Source organism: Pollicipes pollicipes, unplaced genomic scaffold (genome assembly GCF_011947565.3).
Source record: "Pollicipes pollicipes isolate AB1234 unplaced genomic scaffold, Ppol_2.1 Scaffold_7262;HRSCAF=8765_pilon_pilon_pilon, whole genome shotgun sequence".
Taxonomy (NCBI): Eukaryota; Metazoa; Arthropoda; class Thecostraca; order Pollicipedomorpha; family Pollicipedidae; genus Pollicipes; species Pollicipes pollicipes.
In genome coordinates, this window is record NW_023597055.1 from 8,985,164 (window position 1) to 9,002,667 (window position 17,504).

Genomic DNA, 17,504 nt, shown 5'->3' on the forward strand with positions numbered 1-17,504 from the left:
CCTGACACGGCTGTCGCCTTTGGGTGTTCCTAATACACTGTGGTGACCGCCTCCGGAACGTCCCCTCACACGTGCATGCCGCCTGCCCGCAGTCGCCATCCACGCTCTCCATGATGAGCAGCGTCAACCAGGACGGCGGGCGTGCTGCCGCCGATCGGCACCGACCGGTCAGTGACTTCACTGGGAACCGCGCGTCGCGTCGCTGCCGCTCCGTGCCGTTTAGGCGTTGGCTTGTGTGTGCTCCGGTGGGAATTGACAGCGCTAGGTTTCGATGAAATGACGTATGTGGTGGCCTACCGACTGCATCATATCTACTCTGCATGCTGTCCGGATGGCAGGCCCCCATCTAGGTGACATCGATGCCTGACAAGCGTCACATGACACGGAGCGATGACACTTAGATGCGCAGCGACAGCGGTGTGCGCCGCCCTCAGGGACGAGAAGCTGTTCCAGCACCTGGGGCGAAGGAGCAGCGTGGACTTTGACAACAAGCGGCCGCAGACGCCGCTAAGCCTGCGCAGTCCGAACAGGTGAGCGTCGTCATGCAGATGAGTGCAGTCTGGTGTCGCAAAGGCCGCTCTTACGACAGCACCTGCGGGAATCTTACAACGCGCTCGGCCTTACGGCGGACTGTTTCGCGAAGTTTGTTGCGAAGATGTAGGATCGCTTACACGTAGGTGGTTAAGTAGAATGCGTTGTTGCATTTTGCGTGCTCGCTCACGCACTGGGACAGCAGCCCACAGCATAATATCTTTCGAAGAAGGACCCTTTCCCTGTTCACGACCATCTTGAACTGGCAAAATTGCACAGTAACAAGTGAAACGATGGGTACTCTAAAAGGTGGGTACTCTAAAAGTAGTCTTTGGCGGATTGTATCGCTCTCCTAAGGGAATGCTCGCTCCGCCTGAACAGCAGAAGCAAGAAGTGATGTACACGTACCGACACTAAGTCCAGATTTAATCAATTTTCGGGATGCTGCATTCAGATACGCTCTAAATTGACAAATATAACGTTATATTAACTTCAAGCAGGTCTGTGTATGACGCCTTTCAATCTTCAACCCCTTCGTCTGGTTACGCACTGGTTACGCAGTGTTTAAACAAGCAATGTCACGTTCGCTTGGCCCCTGCTCGAGCTAGAGGTGATAAAAAGATAAGAGCGCATTTCTTGCAATGCGAAAGCTAGCAGTACCCGGCTGAAAAGCTTTTGAGAACATTTAAAAAAGATGTCAGGATAATAATCTCATCAACGTCTGGCCATGAACGGTACACTATCCATGACGTCAACCGCTTGTTACCTATCGCTTATGCTCCATCAAAGCCCCCTCTCTACATGCGTAACGTAATTAATGGACGCTCCATAGGTGCACTTTTGGTAACTGTCCTTTACTCCTCAAAACTCAGGTCTCTCAGCTGGTTGCAGAACGTTGACGGGTGTTTTGCGCGGTCTTGCAGCTCTGCCAATCCTCAGCTCCCACGGATCCAGTCCAGCTCCTCGCGAAGCGCCCCTGCCTCGCCCACCTCAGACGCCAAGAGCCAATCAGCAGTCACCCGTCCTGCCGCGGCTCTGATTTCAAGGCCACGCTTAGCCAATCACCGCCCGGCCGCCGATTCGTTGACCAATCGGCCACAAGCGTTTCTGACGTCACAGCCTTGCCTGCAACCGCCTCACAGACAGAGCGGTGTAAGATTCACTTTGTGTTTGTCCTGTCCGTGTTGGCCTACCCCTCCGTTACTGTCCCGTTTGCTCGGGGATATTGGTGTTGAGCTACGGTTTTTCTGTGACTTGAAATCTGCCGCGGCCTTGGCCTTACGATTTAAAGGTCATTTTCAGCCTGCAGTACAACCGGTCAACGTAAACTATTTTACGTTGATGCCCTGTCATATAACTTGCTGCTAAATCGACATGTATACCTCTGATGCAGGTCATTGCCATTGGTGCCTTGTCCATAAAGATATCTTATATATATTGGTTGACTGGAAAATGCTCTCATCATCTGATGAGCACCTGATATCTGGGCTCCATGATTGATTTTCAGCTGTCAAAATCAACGGAGGTCAAAACAGCTAGTGCGATGGGTTGGAAAATTACGTCACAGACTGACGTCAGCTTTATCAGCAGGGGCGCACTCGCGCCAGAAGAGACGTCCCCTTCATCGATAATGACCGGGATGTTTTATGGGATAATGACCGGGATCGGGATGTTTTAAAATGACGAAATGCTACTCAATCCTGTGGCTTGAGTGGGTGACTGCTGATGGCTTCCGGCTCCTCCTACACGCCTGTCGTGGAACAGCTCACACACCATGTTTGGAAGCGACCACATGCCCCTGTCCTCTGGCGTGACCCCACGCAAGCCTCGGTTGGCATCGGCTCAAACATGGCGGCACAGAAGGCTGGTTTGTTTTAAATTATGTACCACAGTATGCAGTTACAGCTATTTCGCCCTCTTTCTAGACGAGTGCGTACACTTGGAGCCTTTCCTGATTAGACTGTGTGAAAAAGGTAGTCCTGCTATGGCCCCAAAATCTTTCCAACTATGTCTCGTGTCGAATTTTCCAAGGATTTCGCAGTAATTTGGCTTTTGATTAAAAGCTGAGACGTTGTGCAACTGAGAGAGAATCAGACTTCATATCCGGCCCAATCAAACCAAGTTACACGGTGTGATAGAAAAAGGGCTAAATGGCATTAGCTATTAAAAAACGAGGGTCTTTTGGAGCTAGGTCTGCGACTGAAATCGGCTGAAAACCGAAGCTATTATGATAAGAAAATGGCGCTAACGAGCAGTGACAATAAGCCACCTCGTCGTTGCTGCAATACATACAGAGTGTGGGTTGCATTGCGATTATGCACCCGCTAATGCTTCATTCTGTCGTCAGAATTCTCTGTTGTGCCAGTGTTCGACAGCTTGTCTCGTGAAAGTTAATTTTTCCACGTGTCAACACATTCCTCATCCATCTCTTAATTCTTCTTCGCCGACTTGCCTGTTTTGGCGGTAAAGTCCTATGCTCCTGTTTTGCTCCATAAAACTTTTTCCGCAAATTTTCATGTTATACAAACCCACCGGTATGTTACAACAACCGCTCTGCACGTTAGCTGGTTGTGTTCCTGGCTTCGATTTTCGCTCACCCATTCAGTTTCTACCTTTACGAGTCCTTGTCTGCTGTGCTTGCTCACGTTTTCGCCGCTTTTGCCGCGCGAGCTCCGCCGCCCGCCCGCTGTCCGGCCTAGGGCGCCCCTCCCCACCCCTCGGCGTCGCTGTTCCGCTGTCCGGCGCCGCTCTGACGGCGCGCGCGGGCCGGCCACAGCTCTGTGCCCAGCTCCGCCGCCTCGCCCCTCCGCCTGCCTCCGATCCGGATCAGCAGGTCGCCCGACTCGCCACCCTCGTCAGCTGACCGGCGCGAGATGCGCGACAGCGTGCACGGCATTCAGTCAGTAGCCGGCAGGTGAGGGTTGTGGGCCTGTGACCGGCGGTGTCGTGGGATCGGGACCCGCCACCGGCAGTTTTTTGGGTCGCGTGCTTCGGTTGCCGTACTGATTACAGTGTTGATGTATGACCGTAAAAATCAGGTGCGTCGTGAGATATAATACATTTATCATGCTTTGGAAGCAGATGTCCACTCAGTGGTTTCTGATTGACCAACATTCCTGACGTGTTTTCTGTCAACGTCCGAAAGGGCGTGTAGGGTGAATCAAATTCCACCATAGTATTTTCAACCAGGCGTGGGCATGCAGCGGCTATTCATTTTGGACCAGTTTTAAAGCGCTGGCTGCACACGGATACGTTAAGAGGGATTCTGCCAAGCTACATTTTGCGGCCGGCCTTGAAGGCAGATGCTCCAGTTTTATAAGTGTTCGTATCTATTATCTTGCACCCTTTTCAGAAGCGTTTTGGTTACTTCTGCAGGCAGTATGCCCTTTCTAGTTTTGACACGTTCTTGTTTGTTTATAGCCATTTGTTGATGTCCACGAGCATTTGGCCGCTCTGTATTTCGTGCCCAGATACGTCCAGCAGGCCCAGGGGCCATGACCGATCTCCAACACCCTTCACCTGTGGCCAGGGTCCTGTCAGTTCCAGGGTTCCGTGACAGGCTCCAACAGCCCTTCACCTGTGGCCAGGGTCCTGACAGTTCAAGGCCGTGACCGGTCTCCAACAGCCCTTCACCTGTGGCCAGGGTCCTGATTCAGGATCCGTGACCGGTCCAGGACCCTTCACCTGTGGGTCCTGTCAGTTCCAGGTTCCGTGACCGGTCTCCAACAGCCCTTCACCTGTGGCCCAGGATCCTGACAGTTCTAAGGATCCGTGACCGGTCTCCAACAGCCCTTCACCTGTCGCCAGGGTCCTGTCAGTTCCAGGGGTCCGTGGCCGATCTCCAGGGGCCCTTCACTGTGGCCAGGATCTTGTCAGTTCCGAGGGTCCGTGACCGGTCTCCAACGGCCCTCTACCTGTGACCAGGGTCCTGTCAGGCACATGATCTACCCTGGCAGCATCAACCGAGTCATCGCTACTACCAACTGTGACCATTCACCAACCATGCAGGCCTCCTAGATCAGCCACGATCAGCCAGGGAAGGCCTCTGGTGGTCTCCGGTCTTCTGACCATCTCAGGAAACACCGATCTTTTCGGGCCCCCCGATCACTTACGGCCCCTCAGCCGCCAAGGCCCTTGTCCTCTCGAAGCCCCTCGGGGTGTTCCAGAAATCCAATCCGTCTAAAAACAACAAAACATTCCACATCGTGGGAGTTTTCACACTAGGATGCAGATGGAGTAGGAAGGGGGACTGGGGCCCCCAATTACACCCTGTTCACCAGAGTGGCCTCTCCTGAGCCTCTCGAGAGTCTCAGGGAGGCGGTCCACGCTTCAGCTCTCCCCGACCAAGCCACTGCTGTAAAAGTCCCGATCGTAACCGGGATTTCAGCAATGTCTTGCGACGTCCGCAGGCGAAGACGGCGCGGAAGTAGGCGACCAGGGTCCATGGATGAGGGCAACACAAGCCGACGCGGCAGCTTCGCTAATGGGTGAGTGAGTGGTGGCAGGGGTTGCCTCAGTGGCCGTTCGTACAACACGCACTTTGTGACGCGTCAGCTGCCACACAGCAGGGACGTAGCCAACAGATGGGCGAAGGGGGCCATGCCCCCCACTCTCGCCCTCCTGAGCCAAGAGTTTTACACGATATTTTATTATTAGTATTATTATTTCACATGATTATTTGTTTCGCAAGATTTACACCTACTGGGCCATTCCACAAGAGTTTAGTGACAATTCGCATGATCTCGCAAAACTTTGACGTCTGGGTTCCTCCCCGAGCTAGAACTCGAAAACAGTGCAGGCGCCAACAATGCAGCTACTACGATCCGCCCAGTCAGCAGTCAAGACCCAGCAGGCTGACCGGCACGTTGACCTAACAGAGCCGCCTGCGTATTTCGGTGCCCCTTCCCCCCCTGCGTGGTGCACCCCCCACCGGCGCTTGGTCTGATGGCGGAAGTGCGTGTCCTCAGGAGCGGAATGCGTCGCTGGGGCAGCTCGGGTGACCTGGAGTCGGCGGCCGGTGCCGGCCGGCGCTCCTCCCTGCCTAACCGAGATGCGGCACGCCGACCGTCGCACCAGGTGGGCGCCTGCCGGTGGCGCCCCCGGCCGCGGCAGAAACTGACGTCAGATGTGGGAAACGAGGGTTGTTCGCTGCCGGTAACGATACGCGCTGGAGGCCTTTTATTAGATAATACTTCGGTCGCGATCGCGGTCTAGGTCGTAAAGAGGAAAGAAAGGAGCCTGTGTAACTCTTACGGTATAAATTATTACACCTACGACGACCTTCTGCGTTGAAAGAAGGGGCTTAAGAACCTCAGCGCGATTAAAAAAAAAACATCTGACCTGCAGCAGAGCCTCTTGTTCGCAGCACCCAATAGGCAAGGTGGCGTCGCCAGCACCTTGCCCCACTCACCCCAGTGACTTTTTCCGAAACTGTGAAATCGGACACGACAACTGGACGGATGGAGTAGCTTTCCCTGCCTCCTCCTTATACTCCTGCGTCGCTGTGGTGGGTCGGACCCACACTGTGACGTCACCCACCTCCGTTGTGACGTCACCCGCCCCTGCTCTGTGTTGGCCAGGTCCAGCCGGCGCCGCCAGTCGATGGTTGCAGTCGGACGACGAGTTTGACGACTCCCGCCTGCCGTCGTCCGGCAGGCGGCCGGCGGCCGGCGACGCGCCTCCGTAGCGCGAGACAACGGCGTCAAGACGCGTCAGTATACCCGCCGCCGCCGCCGGCACGGCTGCGGCAGAGGGTCGTGCGTGCGTGCGTGCGTGCGTGCGTGCGTGCGTGCGTATACGTGTGTGGAGGGGGAGACGGAGGGTGTGGGTGAGTTCCTGTTGGGGGGGGGGGGGAGGGGGAGACGCGTACCGTTACGTGCCGAGTAAACGGCGCAAATGTCTCCTCTCTTGGTCATCAAATTCGTGGACAAATATCGCGTGGACGCGCATTTTGAAAGACAATAAGTGATGCTGTTTTGTTCCCAAATCTACGAAAGATGAAGTGGAATGCTTTGTTATGCTGCGGGCTAAAGATAAAGATAAGTGAATTTCTGTTTGCGCCTAGGTGAATGGCATGTGCCGTTGCATCACAAATTACATTAGATTAGGCGTTCTGGTAGGCCAGAGGCGCTAGCACCAAGTGCGATGCCTGACAGTCACAAGAGTTTGGAAAGGGTCAGAGCATGGAAAAGGCTGGGGCAAAAGCGGGGCCAAGAGAACGAAGAGGCTGAGAGCCAGCGGCGGCTGCGACAGGGAGGCAGACGGGGATGGCAGTCTCCACGGAGCCCTCAGGCCTATCTGAGAACTTGGCTTGTAGCGACCCTGAGACGTGTGCGGAGTGGAATGTGGGGTGAATGGAAAGAAGATGAGTACCAGGTGGGATATGAAAGGTAAGGTTCGTATGTAACGGGATGTGAGAGAGGGGAGGCACATACCATGGACCTTAGAGAGGGGAGCACGTCTAATAGTGCTTGGAATAGGGAAGCTGCACGCAGTGAGATGTGGGCTGATGTCAGACAGGACGATGTGGTGCATGAGAGGAAATCTTATTGTGATGGTCTGTGAGAGGAGGCATATTTGCGATACGCAGATTTGGAGAGCAAGCACGCATGCAAGTTTGTTTGGTGGAGGGAGTACGTGTATGGTCTAGTGTGCGTCGTGCGGTGTTTACAGCATATGGTATCCAAGGAACAACGTTCTGGTCCGTTCGATATGTTTTTGTTTGTGGCAGATGCTTTGGCTGATGCAGATGCAACTGGCCGTCTCTAGCCGGCGTTGCCCTGCGTTTCAGTGCCGTCCATCAACGGCACGCAGACGAGCAGGAGGCGGAGGCGTGCGGAAGCGATCCAAGTCCGAGGACCGCCAGTCGATCGTCAGCTTCGCCCTAATGCACTGACGGGACGGTCTGATGCCTTGAACACGCTCCTGTGCGTTGCCGCAACCGCCAGTGGCGACATCTATCGGCGACACCGACGTTAATACTTGGCGGCGGCAGACGCTGTCGGCCAGCGTCTGTCCACGCCGCTGCCAGGCGATAGCTGGCCTTTTCCCCAGGGGCGGATGATGACGTCACCATCTCAGCGAAGGCCAAGAGGGAGCCCGCAGGTACGTCTCGGACGGCGGCGGGGGGGGGGGGGGGGGGGGTGGGGGTGGGGCAGGTGTTGCGTGACGGTGTGACGACCTCGTGACGCTCGACTGACGTTTGATTGCGTGTCGTCCGGCCCCGAGTGATGTCCCGGCCAGGCAGCGTGCCGGCCACGCGCGGACCGTGTTGACCGCACTTCTTCCTGCGTCGGCGCCCGCGGGGCCCGTCGGGTCCGCCCCGTCCGGGCCGGGCAGCGGGCAGTTTGGGTGAGCTGGCGCCCTCCAAAGCGCATTCAGTGCCCTACCCCTAGCTTCTTTACCGCGCTATGTGCCACGTGACATGGGTGCGAGCGTTTTGCGAGGACGCCTAGTGTTATCGGGGGTGGCATTCGCAGTGCCCTCTATTTCGGTGGTCAAAGTGATATTTTGTTATCGCTGCACGTCCTGACAAAGTTGTGAATTCTACTCGATTTATCTCGTTTGAAGTGATGTTAGCTGTGTTAAAGGCCCTTCGCAATAAATAAACCTTCATCGGAGATGCTGAGTGACCAAGTTTATGAATATGCTCAAACTGGGCAGAAAAAGACGGCAATTCAGGACACTTGCGTGGAACGCTTGGAGATACAGCTAGTTTGTGAGTGACTTCATGTGAACTTTTAGTCAGCCCCACAGTTTGCGAGTTTTCCCTTAGTCAAAGTGAAACAAATTCCTTTCAGCATGAGTTCTGAGCGAACAGGAGTCGTAACCGAGTCAACCAAATCATTGGTGGATCACTCGAGCCGACATGTAAGCAGAAGCATACACTAAGATGGCAACCAACACGTGCATCCAGCTGCCCTGCCTTCGTCACTGCAGACAGCCGGCTCTGCGGGCACTCAGCCTCCGCCAGCGAGGTGCTCTCGGGGCCGCTCCCTCCCCCACAGCACGAGGTTACTGGCAGCGGCTGGGGCGGGTGATATCTCCTGCCAATCCGGCCCTGCGCGGCACGCTCTGAGTTGCGCGTGCTCAACGCACAAAGGAGGGAAGGAGACGCAGGCACGGCGCCAAGTGGAGGACAAAATAATGCTGAGTATATGAGTATTGCACTATCTGCCTCCACTCATCCCCCTCCCACAAATGGTAAATCATATAGGAGTTGTGCTTACCACCACATTTATTCGGCCGCTGGAGCCTCCTCTGCTGGGGCCTTCTCTGCTGGAGCTTCCTCTGCTGGAGCTTCCTCCGCTGGAGCTTCCTCTGTTGAAGCTTCCTCTGCTGGAGCTTCCTCTGCTGGAGCTTCCTCTGCTGGGGCTTCCTCTGCTGGGGCTTCTTCTGCTGGAGCTTCCTCTGCTGGAGCTTCCTCTGCTGGGGCTTCTCCTGCTGGGGCTTCTTCTGATGAGGCCTCCTCTGCTGGGGCTTCCTTTGCTGGAGCTTCCTCTGCTGGGGCCTCCTCTGCTGGAGCTTCTGCTGGGGCCTCTTCTGCTGGAGCCTCTTCTGCTGAAGCTCTTCTGCTGGAGACCCTTCTGCTGGAGCTTCTGCTGGAGCTTGCTCTGCTGGAGCCTGCTCTGCTGTGGCAGCGCCTTCCGGAGGAGTTTCTTCAGCGGCTGGTGTTGCGTCTGTGGCACCCTCCGCTGCTTCGGTTTCATCTGCCGGCGCCGCCCCCTCGGCAGCATCCTCCGCAGGTGGCGCCCCCTCGGCAGCACCCTCAGCAGCACCTTCCACCGGCGGCGCCTCCTCGGCAGCACCCTCCGCCGATGGCGCCCCCTCCGCCGGCGGCGCCCCCTCTGCAGCACCCTCCGCCGGCGGCGCCTCTTCGGCAGCACCCTCCACCGGTGGCGCCCCCTCGGCAGCACCCTCCACCGGTGGCGCCCCCTCGGCAGCACCCTCTGCCGGCGACGCCCCTTCGGCAGCACCCTCCGCCGGCCGGCGCCCCCTCGGCAGCACCCTCCGCCGGCGGCGCTCACCTCAGCAGCACCCTCCGCCGGCGGCGCCCCCTCAGCAAGCACCCTCCCGCTGGTGGTGCGCCTTCTGCAGGTGGGGCCAGCAGAGTGTCGATCTCGACGCCCCAAGAGGCAAACACCAGCTTGGCGTCCAGGTCGGCTTGAGCTGGGGACGACAGAGGGATTTCATGACGGGTGTGCGGGTTTTTACAGGCTTGTTCACTGGGCGTACAACAATACACAGCGCACATGTCGCCACTAGCCACAGTTGTCCTCTACGCTACACGGGCGAGCCCGAGAGCTTGTACTGACACACTACGTCTACAGGCATCAAACACGGCCGCTGAAATCCAGGTCCCACACTTCCGCGTTTCCAATGCAACTTCCCGGGTTTCCAACACGAGTTTGAATACTAGGGCACACACATTTCTCCCAGTCTCGGGTACACTAATTGGCGGCAGTCCAATGAGGGAGTCCTGCCGTGTCTGCCTGCTCCCGGTCCAGAGCGGCTCGCCGCCGCGTCCCATTTCACAGGGGCCGTCGGACAGGTAGAGCGGGTCCATGTTGACCATGGCGGAGAGGGCGGCGTCCGCCGGCGCACCCAGTGCCGCCGCGTACACCGGCTCCGCCAACCAGCTCTGGGATCTGGCTCTGGCCGCCCTCCAGGCTGGCACCAGCTGCTCGGCTACCTGGCGGCGGCGCGCGGGGCGGGGCGGTTGACGGCCGTCTGCCAGGCGCGCGCGCGGGGCGCTCGGCGCCTGGCGGCGGCGAGGCGGGCGGGCGGGGCGGGCGGGCGAGGGGCCGGGGCGCGGCGGGCGCCAGCGGGGGCGCGGCGGGGCGCGACGGGGCGGGCGGCGCGGCGGGGCGGGCGCCGGCGCGGCGCGGCAGGGCGCGGCGCGGCGCGGCGGGGCGCGGCGCGAGCGGGCGGGCGGCCGGCGGAGCCATAGCGGCTGCCGGTAGGCTGCGCGCCGCGGGCCAATCCGCGCCTGGGCGATCGGCCGCCTCGGCGCGGCGGACACGAGCCGGCGGTTGCGGCCCGGGACACGTCTGGTTTGAAACAGTGTCCGCGCCACGGAGGATTAACACGCGCCGGATGACGCTTTAACATGATGGATCTGGTTCGAGTGATCGCGTCTGTGTGACGGTGGCGGCTCGTTCTCCTATGTTCGTCTTTGCCGCGAATAAAGGGCTGGGTAGAGGCAGGATCCTGCTGAAGGAAGCAAACTCTTGCAGAGTTGCGAAGTTTTTGGAAAAAAACGTTCACGAAGGAATGCTCATGAATGGCACGGAAATGTTCAATGAATGACACGAGAATGTTCATAAAAGACACGAGAATGTTCAATCAGCATTGTCCACTCCAGGCAAAGGCCCGTGTTTCCAAAGCTCGCAGAATCAGACGGCTAGTGCTGTGACCACGAGTTCATAAGCAAAAACAGGTCTTTCCCCCGAACAAACAACTCACTCACTCAGCAGCCAAACGGAGGGTTCTCCACATAAGCCAGCCGCAGTTCTCGAGGCATCAGCGTACCTCCTCTATGAGGGCGTCGGAGCCCGAGTGCAGGACGCGGAACCCGGCGTCGACGAGCAGCTGCGGCGCCTCCTCGCGGCTGGCCGGGAAGATGACGAACGCCACCTGCTCCGTCGGCGGCGCCGGCGCCGCCCGGTACAGCTCGGGGAATGTACTTCCGCAGGGCGGCCCACTGCGACGCGCGGACACAACGCGTCACGCCGCCGGGCGGCGTACTGACCGCGAGCAGCCCAGGGCGGGAGGGCGCGACAGGCGGCGCCGGGGGCACAGTTTGCCGGAGCAGCGTCGCCACCTGACGGCTCTGCTTCTCATCCCGCTGTGTGGTCAGCATCGTCACCAGCACTCTGACCTCGGCGTCGCCCACCGGAGTCTACCGCATCGTTTGATGGGCGCGGCAGATGCGTGCGAAGGGGCGCAGGCACGCCCCCCCCCCCCCCCACGCCACAGCCCAATTACTGCATGGGCAGTTTGACGTTTCTAGGAGAAACGTTAGTAAGTCATGCTGCCAGGCATGGCACGGCCAAACGCGCGACAGCTGGGCCTCACCTGACCGAGCACGGTAGGAGGTGTCCACGCGGCAGGACTGAGGTCCTCCAGCAGATCCTGCAGTCTCTCTCTATGGTCGGCAGGGGCTGCCCTCCTCTTCCTCCGCTGGCGCTTCCTCCGCTGGTGCCTCATCTGCTGGAGACTCCTCCGCTGGAACCTCCTCCGCTGGTGCATCCTCCGCTGGCGGCTCCTCCGCTGGCGGCTCTTCCTCCGCTGCACCATCCTCGGCGCCCTCCTCGCCCTCTCTCCGCTCTCGGCCGCCTCGCCATCCGCTGACTGGTCACCACCCTCCTGCCCCTCCAGCGGCGGCCGGCGCAACTTCAGCTTCCAGCTGGATCTCGGGAGGCGGCGCTGGTGCTTGGCCCAGGTACAGGGTTTGGGGGGGGGGCGGTGAGCCAGCCGGTTTTTATGGTTTGTCTTCGCTTGTTATTTCCGACGTCCAAGATGGAGCGACCAGGGCGCACTGCCGGGGCACACACGGAGTCGCGATAAATTGCCAACCTGCACCGTCACTCCATTAAACCGCGCCCCGCTAGACGTGCTAATGCGAATTACCAGCCAATGTGCATGATGTAATAGGAGGGAGATGGAGAGGAAGTCCGTAGTGCCATGCGACCTTCACCTTCCGAAAATGTCTGACCCTTAACTCTAACTCTAGGCATTTGGTAAGACCATGCAAAGCATCGACTCCAAAATTGGTTTTATCGCACTTTACCTGTGCCAATGTGAGTTACACCTCAACCTTCATCTACACATGTTGGAATCCCTGCATTTGCTTTCCAACTGTAACCTCGACGATACTAATCCTCTCCCTCCGCGCCATCCATTGTCCTTGATCCGCCTGTCTCTTGGCCCAGTATTTCCGGGGTCATCCTCCTCGGGCTTCCGCCGGCTCGCCCGCCAACCCCGCCGTCGGCCCTCGGCGTCGGGCCGCCTCCGCGTCAGCCGGCTGGCCGGGGCGTCGGCATCCTCCTCCGAAGGCGTTCGTCACCGGTCTGTCCTGTCCGCCGGCCTCGTCGGCGTCCTCAGCGGCGGCTCCGAATCCCGCCTCCACGGACTGTCGACGGCACCGTGCAGAGGGGGGCGGGAGTGGGGGGGGAAGAAAGTGACAGGAGAGAGAGAGAGAGAGAGGGAGAGGGAGGATGGACAGAGGGAGATTTTTACGGCGAAGCGCCGAGAAAACGCGTGACTTCTTGCAATCTTCTTTCGCTTATGCCAGTAAGTAGCATGTTTCAAAAACCAATTTAGAATGCAAAGGTTCTTTGAAAGCCACAGTAGACACCCCAAGCACAGGGGGGGGGGGGGGGATCCCTAGGACCTATGTCTCCATCAACACCACTAACAGTACCTATACTGTGCAAAACCGCAAAACCGATTCTTACACAGCAGGACGGATCCGTGACACGGAAAAAATGGCGACAAGGTAATTTGTAACCTCAGTGGGGACTTCAAACCACTAGCCTGTATCGTTGGTTGCGTTATTTTCCGCTGTTCTGTTTGGTTACACTTTAAAGCGGCCCCCACGCGCTCATGTTACATCACAGTTCAGCACATCCTGAACTGTGACGTCACATGACCTAGCTTCATTCCCCGACATTAAACCGGGCGCTGCGTCCGTGTTGAGAGCCCCCGGCGACGAGAGCGTAGCGGCACTCACCGGGCTCCGGCGGCGGACCCAGCAGCAGGGCGTCCACCTCCTCCTCGGAGAGCACCGCACACGTCTCCGCCCCGCTGGTGAAGCCACGCGCGTCCAGCACGGCCTGGATCTCCTCCTGCCTGCAGACAACATTAGTGGCCGGTCCAGGCGGGGCAGACTGTTCCGATGCGACAGCGCTGTTGTCTGTGATGATGGTGATGGAAATGAGCGGGTTACATTATCCTCGGCACGGACGCGTGGCATGATCAGGCTGCTTCCCTGCATGCAGTGCTTGAACTTTCAACCAAACGATACAACAAAGCGCTAGAAGCGTCAGCATATAACAATGACGTAACGTGTCGCTGTAGCCTCCCAGACTACTGAAGCACCAGCGTTGGTCCGTATGTCAGCGTTGTATATCACATCGCACTGCATCAGTCGTATCTCGAACAAAGCACGGCAGCCATCGGACGAAATCGGACGCGCTGTGGCCGTTTCGCATACCGCAGACTAGCAATGCACTTTGCGTTAGGTGCACGCAGGCCACACCTTGGAACGCCATTTGTGCACAACGTCCGCCGCCCTGCAGCGTTGACCCCTTTCAAAGGACACTAACGTGAGCAGACTGGCGCGAGCACATCACCCTGAGAACACTGACGCGAGCACCTCGACGCGAGCGTGCTTCCGCGTCCGACCGAGAGCGCGCCACCGCGCCGGCGCCGGCTCGTCCTCCGCGCCGACCGACCGACCTGTCCCTGACGGCGGCCGCCACCAACCAGCAGGCGTTACGGCGCCAGGGCGCGGCGCAACGCGCAGCTCGAGCGCTGGCGGCGGGCGTTGAGCGCCGCCGCCGTCTCGGCCTCGTCCTCGACCACCGGCACCTCGGGCAGCTCCACCTCGGCCGGCGCGTCGCACTCGAGGGTGATTGGTGACGCGCTGCCGCTCCTGCCAGCAACCTGACGCCGGAGGGGGTGGGGGGGGCTCTCAGAGACGCCGCAAGGGAGGGCGTTCAGGGGCACCACGAGAGGAGGGTTCGAGGCGCCGCGGGGGGAGCTCAGAGCCGCCGCTGGGGGGGAGGGCACGCAGGAGCGCTGCGAGAGGAGTGCTAAGGAGCGCTTGGGGGGGGGGGGAGCTCAGGGGCGCGGCGGGCCGGACGGCGTCGTCCGCCGCCGCCACGAATGTCGTGGCGAATAGCGCGGTGGCCAGTACCCAGCAGCGGAAGCAGGGTGTGGGAAAATGCCTCGCACGCCCAGTATGTGCTTTCCACTAAAAGTCAATGTTTGGAGGGTCCCGGCCCCTCTCCTTTACGACCTCTAACAAATGTGCGACCTTTCGGGCTTGAGACGTACCTGGCATTTTGACGCAGCGCAACATCTACTAACCACCCTTGCCTCCACCATCCCACCATCAAAAAACCCGTGGCCGATACTCACCGCTTAACCTTTGTTTTTGATTGTCATTGGATTCCGTGCCCATCATCAAAACATCCCGACCAGGCCAGCTCACACCGCCGGTGCCGCCACCCCGCTACCCGCCACCCGCCACCCGTCAACCGCCACCCGCCCGCCCATCAACCGCGACCCGCCACCCGCCACCCGCCGCCCGCCATCCGCCACCCGCCAACCGCCAACCCGCTACCCGCCACCCGTCAAACCGCTACCCGTCAACCGCCTCCCGCCACCCGCCGGCCGCCCGCGCCGCACCTTCTTCTCAATATCGAGCTCCTCCAGAATCTTGCTGGCCAGCAGCGGCAGGTGGGCGCCGCGCAGCTGGTAGACGGCGTTGCCCGAGCCATAGAAGATCCAGAGCGGTTCGCAGCGGCCGCGGAACGCCTCCAGCGCGTCGATCGCGTCTGACCGGGCCGTTACGAAGTGCAGCATGTCGTCGCCCAGCTCGAACTTGATCTGTCGGCGGCGGCGGTCCGTCAGCCGTAGGCTGGGGCCGAGGTGCGTGGGGGTGGGTCCATCTGGCGGACTGGGGCGCAGCTGGGCGGCTCGGGCTCGGCGCACAACACTTCTGGGGAGGCCAGCCGGTCTGAACAGCCCACGTCAGATTACGTCTGATTAAGGCTATTTAGACTAAATAGGGCAAAGTGTATGTGGGGAGGAACGGCCCTCGAGTTAGCCAGGATCTATGGCGTTAACTTTGTTCTCACGTTGGGCAGATGATCGCCAAAACGTGTTTTAGCAATTGTTTCTCGCAATGTTCTCAGTCTACATGGCTTATCCATATGTCGTAAACGTATCGGATGAAAGGCATTTTTCCTTCGGCTCGAAATTGTTATGATCTTCTCGGCATGCCAACGTGCCTCCCAGACACTTGTCACAAGTCCCAAAAAACGATCAGATGGAAAATTGCGGCCCACAACTTCAAGGACTATCCAAACTTGCATGATTGCATTAGCTAACTCTCCACTCAAACCTGGGTAAACAAGCGAACCGACCTCCTCAGTCCACGCTCCACACACACTGACCGAAAACTGACTGTCTGCCATCAATCTAAACCGCGCTCATGCACGCAGTCGTCGACAGCGACGCGTCGACGGACAGAGGGCCAGCAGCCGGACGTCTGCCGCACACACCTTCTTCAGCATCCCCAGCATGGAGACGCAGGGGCCACACCACGCCGGGTACACGTCGACAACAGTCAGGCCGGGCTTAGAGATCTCCTGTTCCCACTCTTCCTGTGTGGTGACATCCGTCTGGATCTGGATCAGATCCCTCTTGCGGGCCATCTGGCGGTACAAGGACAGGTGCAACATATATATGTGTGCGCGTAGGGGTGGAACCGCGGCAACGTAAGTTTTGTGGAAATTAACTCCAATCCAGGCGTCCAGAAGTCGCTGGGGCTTAGTCCTAACTTTTGCATACAAAGTCTGTTAAGTCAAGCCACGATGCATGTAGAATACAGCATACGTTAGCCTCACAACATAGGCTAGGTACCTACCTTCGGTATATGTTAGTTATGCTATGCCCGTGTACACATGTAAATTGTCTTGTTCAGTTCCAAGTGGTGCGCTCGTTCCTGAGTGTGACTGCCTGAGAGGAGCCGGCATAAGTGCCAACATCCTCAACGCAAGAACAGTTTGACGCAACCAAGCCCCCAAAGCTTACCTTTTTGACCGATTAGATCTGTTGGACTATGAATGCGTTGGACATGATCAGCTTGTGTGAACATTAGGCACCATGTCGGAAAATATTTCGGTATAATTGCTACACCACAAACGTGCAGCACCCGAGCTTTTTTGGACTATCTGGACTTGTCCGCACCCTCCCGAAACATTTTACCCGATCTGAATCATGTCATCATGAGCCCGTTGCCATGGCAACACTAACGAACTATAAGTTTTTAGAATGATCACTAGATGTCAGCACCAATGCGACACTACAGAATTCTATTTGGGGTAGGGCCGCACGTACCTAACCTTAGGACTTTTACGGCGCGTTTACCTGCGAGCAGTAGCCACTTTCTTGATTTAGATTCGCTAATTCTAGCGCTGGGGGTAGGGAGAGGCAACGAAAGGTTAAGCCGGCAGCCGGAGCCACGTCCACGACTCCAGCCGAGATCGTGGGTGAATGCCCGACCGACGGCCTGGTACCGCCATCACTAAAATGTGTAGATGATTTCTGTTCGGCCTGCGTCTGCTCTCAGCATTTTTACGTTCTGCGATGTTGTTGCAATTGACTGCAGCCAGGGTGTCCCGGTGTCTATGTCCAATTCAACATGACATAGCATGTTCAATTCGTATCTAATGGGGCTAGATCAAATGTGCACTGCGTGTAACAAGCGGAGGGCATATGACCCGGACGCGAGGATGGTCAGTGACCTTATGTCTGTAATCTCGGCTTAAGCGACGTCGATGTGTTCGAAAGCTATAAACCTGAATGTCTTTCAACCGCTATCCCGACACCGCTGAGCTGTACAAAAAGGGAGACAGTTGTTTGAGCATCGCTGTCCCCGTCGTTATTGGGGCTTTACGACCCACCCAGCTGCTAAGGCTATATGGCGTCGCCTGCCTCTCACCCTAGCAGGAAAGAGCGGGCACCGCGAGGAATCGATTCCCATACCTCTGGTTGCCCAGACGCAGTGGTTAACGAAGACGCCCTTAACCACTATACTACCGACACTTCCCCATCACTGCCGCCGCTGTCGCTAGCCTGTCTTGCTTTCACTGCTCTTGCCTTCACAACTGTCGCATCTGCGCCAAAAACAAGGTGCAGAAATGCCGTGGTTTATTACGACGGTCCCGCAGTACGTGCCA

The 17,504-nt window shown here is 58.1% G+C and overlaps 2 protein-coding genes across 2 annotated transcripts in view; one reads left to right on the forward strand and one right to left on the reverse strand.

Moving 5' to 3' along the window:
• The window catches only part of LOC119113388 (kinesin-like protein KIF19), a 43,345-nt gene extending 34,356 nt beyond the window's left edge, over window positions 1–8,989 (forward strand). Inside the window, exons 18-26 of the mRNA XM_037237709.1 lie at window positions 93–122; window positions 154–167; window positions 435–530; window positions 3,308–3,445; window positions 4,941–5,018; window positions 5,499–5,607; window positions 6,187–6,241; window positions 7,322–7,355; window positions 8,860–8,989. Coding sequence (XP_037093604.1) covers window positions 93–122; window positions 154–167; window positions 435–530; window positions 3,308–3,445; window positions 4,941–5,018; window positions 5,499–5,607; window positions 6,187–6,241; window positions 7,322–7,355; window positions 8,860–8,989 — 684 coding nt within the window. The remainder of the gene's footprint in view (window positions 1–92; window positions 123–153; window positions 168–434; window positions 531–3,307; window positions 3,446–4,940; window positions 5,019–5,498; window positions 5,608–6,186; window positions 6,242–7,321; window positions 7,356–8,859) is intronic.
• An 824-nt stretch (window positions 8,990–9,813) lies between these two features.
• LOC119113389 (thioredoxin domain-containing protein 3 homolog) lies at window positions 9,814–16,517 on the reverse strand. Its single transcript, XM_037237710.1, has 8 exons — window positions 16,357–16,517; window positions 15,825–15,977; window positions 14,933–15,147; window positions 14,033–14,188; window positions 13,288–13,383; window positions 11,062–11,233; window positions 10,066–10,222; window positions 9,814–9,854 (listed from the first exon to the last, which is right to left on the reverse strand). The coding sequence occupies exons 2-8, from the start codon at window positions 15,975–15,977 to the stop codon at window positions 9,814–9,816; spliced, it is 990 nt and encodes a 329-aa protein (XP_037093605.1). The 5' UTR covers window positions 16,357–16,517.
• Between the last annotated feature and the right edge of the window lie 987 nt (window positions 16,518–17,504).

Excerpts from the sequence above, each read along its gene's own strand:
- LOC119113389 (XM_037237710.1), bottom strand. The coding sequence starts at position 15,977 with ATGGCCCGCAAGAGGGATCTGATCCAGATCCAGACGGATGTCACCACA. Across the intron at positions 11,234-13,287 it reads GAGGAGGTGGACGCCCTGCT|TGGGCCGCCCTGCGGAAGTA; the intron begins GCTGGGTCCGCC and ends CGCGCGTCGCAG. Across the intron at positions 9,855-10,065 it reads CTACCTGTCCGACGGCCCCT|ACGTAGTGTGTCAGTACAAG; the intron begins GTGAAATGGGAC and ends TGATGCCTGTAG.